The 5571-nt window shown below is 52.1% G+C and overlaps 1 protein-coding gene across 1 annotated transcript; it reads left to right on the top strand.

The window, feature by feature from the left end:
- The first annotated feature begins 757 nt into the window (after positions 1-757).
- LOC134437238 (uncharacterized) lies at positions 758-2146 on the top strand. The gene is made up of 3 exons (XM_063186742.1): positions 758-1712; positions 1890-1938; positions 2050-2146. The coding sequence occupies exon 1, from the start codon at positions 858-860 to the stop codon at positions 1674-1676; it is 819 nt and encodes a 272-aa protein (XP_063042812.1). The 5' UTR covers positions 758-857; the 3' UTR covers positions 1677-1712; positions 1890-1938; positions 2050-2146.
- Positions 2147-5571: the final 3425 nt, after the last annotated feature.

A 5571-nucleotide genomic window follows, 5' to 3' on the forward strand; every position in this document is an offset into this window, starting at 1 on the left:
GTGTCATTAATGACCACTCCTACAGCACATTCCTTGATGATTTCAGTCTGGAGAACATCACAACACCAAGGGCTTCATCACCACTGGAAAGTACAGCATCACTCTCTTCGATGAGTGAGGAGTCAGTCCATGAAGACATGCCTTTGGATGATTTTGATTTTTCACTGAGTGAAGAAGATACAGACACTAGTTTTATCGATGAAGAGGATGAGGAGGTCAGCGTCTCCAGTGACCGAAAGAGCATTGTCTCGACTGAACATCTTTTGAAGCTCTTCAATGTGTGCCACTGGGAGAACTGTGGGAAGTGTTTAGTGCAACCACCTGAGGTTCGCAGAATTGGTTTCGGAATGAGAGTTGTTACAGAGTGCATTGATGGCCACACTTACAACTGGACTTCCCAACCCCTTTTGCGAGGTGTCATGGAATGCAATGTCTCCATCCCTACAGCTGTGTTTGTCACGGGAAATGAATGCACTCCATTCATGGAGGTCTGCGAGGCACTTCAGTTGGATAGCCTCTCAAAGAGGCAGTGGTTTAACATCCAGAAAGCCTATGTCATCCCAGTTGTCAATGAGACATGGTGTTTGCATAATGATGCAGTAATGAGCACAGTGAGCGAGGAGCCCTTGATGGTATCAGGAGATTCACGTTACGACAGCCCAGGTCACAATGCATCATACGGCACATACTCCCTCATTGACACCAAGTCTGGTGTAGTCGTGGCCCAGGAGACTGAAGTCAAAAACAGCTACTGGCTTGAGGTGGAGGGCCTACATCGATGCCTTACCAAGCTCATTGAGCATGGCATTTCAATCTCAGTCTTGGCAACAGATTGCCACCCATCGGTTCAAAAAGTGATGCGGGAGGAGTATGGTGGCATCAAACACCAGTTTGACTTATGGCATATTGCAAAAAACCTGAAGAAGAGACTGCTGAAGTGCCAGGACGAGCAACTTCTTGAGTGGGCGAGGATGATTGCTAATCACTTATGGTACTGCGCCATGACATGCAACGGAAGTGCCACCAATCTGAAGGAGAAGTGGATATCTGTGCTGCACCACATCACCAACGTCCACTGCTGGACATCGGGGGAGACAATTAGAAGATGTGACCACCCACCGTACACTGCAGAAGATGAGAAGAAACGGCCATGGCTCAACCCCCGCTCAACTGCATTTGAACGCCTCCAGAGTGTAGTGTTGGACAAACTTCTGCTGAAAAAGCTTGAGCACGTCACAGAGGGCATTCATACAGGAAGACTTGAGTGCCTACACTCTGTCTACACAAAGTATGCAACCAAGCGGAAAAAGTATTTGAAAGACAGCTTTCAGGCTCGACTCCGTGTGGCAGCACTGGACCATAACAACAACGTGGTCCGGGAGGATGCGACTAAAAGTGATGGAGAAAAGCAAATGAAGCACTACTTCTCAAAGGCTGCAAATCGGCATGTGGTGGCCCCTGTGAAGGTGGTGAAAGACTACAGCTTCCGGAAGGAAATCGTGGCAGCAGCTCTGAGGAGATGTGAGGTGGTCTCTATCCGTCAAGTGCTGAGGGAATGTCCACAAGGGAAAATGATGACCATTGCTGAACACAGAGGGATTGAAAAACCAGACAAAGAAGTGTCTGTGTCAACACACCTCAGCAGATTTCCCAAAAACCTAAATCCAGAGGTGTAGAAGAGAGGATTGTAAAGAAGCGCAGTCCCGTTCAAGGTAGAACTATATGTTCAAATCCTTTGTGTGTGTGTGTGTGTGTGTGTGTGTCTTTTTTAGAAATGTATATAGTAACTTGTGGCATATAGACTTCATTTACAAGTACACGTAAGACCAGTGTTTGAATATTTTGTGTGTGTGTGTCTCTCTCTCTCTCTCTCTCTCTCTCTCTTTTAGACCAGAGGAGACTGCCCCCCACACACAGCCTATTCTTGTCCTTCATCTAGTGAGTGACCGTTACCCTCACTTTATCAATACTGAAAACATTAATTGTGTTTATTACCCAAAACACTAATAAGCCTACATAACCATAACTCTGCTTATTTTCTCTCTGCAGTCAACTGCAACCAGCCCAGCCCAGCACCGCACTGCAACGCCCAGCCCAGCACCGCACTGCAACGCCCAGCAACCGCACTGCAACGGCCAGCCCAGCCCAACACCGCACTGCACTGCCCAGTCCAGCGTAGCCCAGCCCAGCACCGCACCGCCCAGCCCAGCACCGCACCGCACAGCCCAGCTCAGCCCAGCACTGCAACGCCCAGCCCAGCGTAGCCCAGCCCAGCCCAGCACCGCACCGCCCAGCCCAGCACCGCACCGCCCAGCCCAGCTCAGCCCAGCACTGCAACGCCCAGCCCAACACCGCACTGCACTGCCCAGCCCAGCGTAGCCCAGCCCAGCACCGCACTGCAAAGCCCAGCCCAGCCCAGCGTAGCCCAGCTCAGCCCAGCACTGCAAAGCCCAGCCCAGCGTAGCCCAGCCCAGCTCAGCCCAGCACTGCAAAGCCCAGCCCAGCCCAGCCCAGCTCAGCCCAGCACCGCACCGCCCAGCCCAGCCCAGCCCAGCCCAGCACTGCCCAGCCCAGCACTGCAACGCCCAGCCCAGCCCAGCACTGCAACGTCCAGCCCAGCCCAACACCGCACTGCACTGCACTGCCCAGCCCAGCACCGCACCGCCCAGCCCAGCTCAGCCCAGCACTGCAAAGCCCAGCCCAGCGTAGCCCAGCCCAGCACCGCACTGCAAAGCCCAGCCCAGCCCAGCGTAGCCCAGCCCAGCTCAGCCCAGCACTGCAACGCCCAGCCCAGCACTGCCCAGCCCAGCACTGCAACGCCCAGCCCAGCCCAGCACTGCAACGTCCAGCACCGCACTGCAACGTCCAGCCCAGCCCAACACCGCACTGCACTGCACAGCCCAGCACCGCACCGCCCAGCCCAGCCCAGCACTGCAACGCCCAGCCCCGCGTAGACCAGCCCAGCCCAGCCCAGCCCAGCCCAGCACAGCACAGCACCCAGCGTAGACCAGCTCAGCCCAGCGTAGACCAGCCCAGCGTAGACCAGCCCAGCCCAGCGTAGACCAGCCCAGCGTAGACCAGCCCAGCCCAGCGTAGCCCAGCCCAGCTCAGCCCAGCACTGCAACGCCCCGCCCCGCGTAGACCAGCCCAGCCCAGCCCAGCCCAGCCCAGCCCAGCCCAGCCCAGCCCAGCGTAGACCAGCCCAGCCCAGCCCAGCCCAGCCCAGCCCAGCCCAGCCCAGCCCAGCCCAGCCCAGCCCAGCCCAGCCCAGCCCAGCCCAGCCCAGCCCAGCCCAGATCTCACCAGCGTAGCCCAGCGTAGCCCAGCCCAACGTAGACCAGCCCAGCCCAGCGTAGACCAGCTCAGCCCAGCGTAGACCAGCCCAGTCCAACCCAGCGTAGACCAGCCCAGCCCAGCGTAGCCCAGCCCAGCCCAGCGTAGCCCAGCCCAGCCCAGCGTAGACCAGCCCAGCCCAGCCCAGCTCAGCCCAGCACTGCAACGCCCAGCCCCGCGTAGACCAGCCCAGCCCAGCCCAGCCCAGCCCAGCCCAGATCTCACCAGCGTAGCCCAGCCCAACACTGCACCGCACTGCAACGCCCAGCCCAACCTTGACGCGATCCCCACATATCTGCTAAAAAACATACTTGGTTGCTTAGCAGCACCTTTACTGCAAATTGTTATGCTTACAGGCATTTTTCCAAGCTCATTCAAAACAGCCATGGTAAAGCCACTCCTAAAAAAGACAAATTTAGATCAGAATTATTTTAAACAACTACAGACCTATATCAAACCTCCCCTTTATAAGCAAGGTACTAGAAAAAGTTGTATTTAAACAGCTTAATCAACATCTGGCTGGGAATGATATCTTGGAAAAATTCCAATCAGGCTTTAGAGCCAACCATAGCACTGAAACAGCACTAACCAAAATAATAAGTGATCTTAGGCTCAGCACTGCCGCTAACAAAGTCTCAGTACTTATCCTCCTCGACCTTGAATTTGAGTTTGACATCCCTGCAATAGACCATAACATAGTAATTGACCGCCTTGAATCTTGGGTAGGACTGTCCGGCCACGTCTTAGAGTGGTTCAAAACATATATTACAGGAAGGCAGTTTTTTGTCACCATCGGAGAATATGTCTCCAACAAGTATGATGTGCCTTTTGGAGTTGCTCTCCTCTTCTCTCTATATATGTTGCCCCTGGGCTCCATCATCAGAGAGCACTGTTGTAGCAATGTTGATTTGCATAGCTATGACGATGACAATGGTCTTTCCCCTAATTATATCTCTAACATGCTCTCTTTTTATGCCCCTGCTCGAGCTCTCAGGTCCACTGATGCCAAGCTGCTAAGGACCCCCACCCCCCCGCAAAAGAAGATCAGCGACGCCGCGTTCGTTTGCTATGCGCCTTAGAGATGGAACGCCCTCCCCATCGAGATCCGATCAGCCACCTCCGTCGACTCCTTCAAGAAGCAGCTGAAGACCCACCTCTTCATCCTTGCCAACTCCTAGCTGCCAAGGCGTCATAGTGTCCCAGCTGCCGCAGCGTCCTTACTGCTCACAACCAGCCCTGGCAGGGGGCTCCCCTGGGTGGCCGCTGGTCTCTGCCTGAGGTTTCTTCCTGACTATAGGGTTTTTTTTTCAGACCTCACTGAGCTTTTTCCCCCCCTACAAACTATGATTCAAGCGAAAGGGAGTTTTTCCTCACCCCTGATGCCACCAGGGGCCGCACCTGAGCGCCCAATCTCTGTGTGACTATCTATGACTTATGCTAGGCCCAGCCACTATACAAATACAATTATTATTATTATTATTATTATTGTTTTTAGTAACTTGTGCTGATGAAAAAAGAAATTACAAATATGTGAAATACTTAATGTAAATATTAATTACTAATACATGTAAACTGTTTAAACAACTAATTGTTTGGTTGGCAATGAATAAAGTACACAGCAGAATTATTCATAGCTTGTATATATATACCTTTTTTTATTTCCTAAATCACATATTATAAAATTCAAAGCCACAGTACTGTGGGGAGGGATAAACAGCCCGGATGGCACCGACAACACAGGCTGGTAGTGGAATCCTGTTCCTCCTCCCCAGGTGACCCCTGGACCATAGGCTGAACTGCCTATAAGCTGTAAGCCTGTAAAGACTGGCAGAAAGAAAGTACATCACTGTCTAGTAGAAACTTTGTATCTCCACTATTTAGTTATTTAATTCATTCTCTATTCATCATGAAATATAAATCAGTAGCCTACCCTACTGGGCCTACTGGTGAGTCTCCATGTCTATAGCCCGTAGGCTATGATAAACTCTGTTATAACCAAGTTTAATGTTGAAATTATGTATTTTGAAAAAAAGTGATTTATAAATGAATTAATAAAAAACAATGAATAGTGGAGATAACACATTGCTGCTGGACAGCGACGACATCAGCATCATCTCATGACTATTTATATTGTTACGGGAGGAGACTAGACAATGCAGACTGTCATTTGTAAGAGGGGTGGGTGTGTCAACAAGCACTGAGGCCAGTGGCTTCGGTTCTTGTTGACACACCCACCCC

The sequence above is a fragment of the Engraulis encrasicolus genome, chromosome 21 (genome assembly GCF_034702125.1).
Source record: "Engraulis encrasicolus isolate BLACKSEA-1 chromosome 21, IST_EnEncr_1.0, whole genome shotgun sequence".
In the NCBI taxonomy this organism is placed as follows: Eukaryota; Metazoa; Chordata; class Actinopteri; order Clupeiformes; family Engraulidae; genus Engraulis; species Engraulis encrasicolus.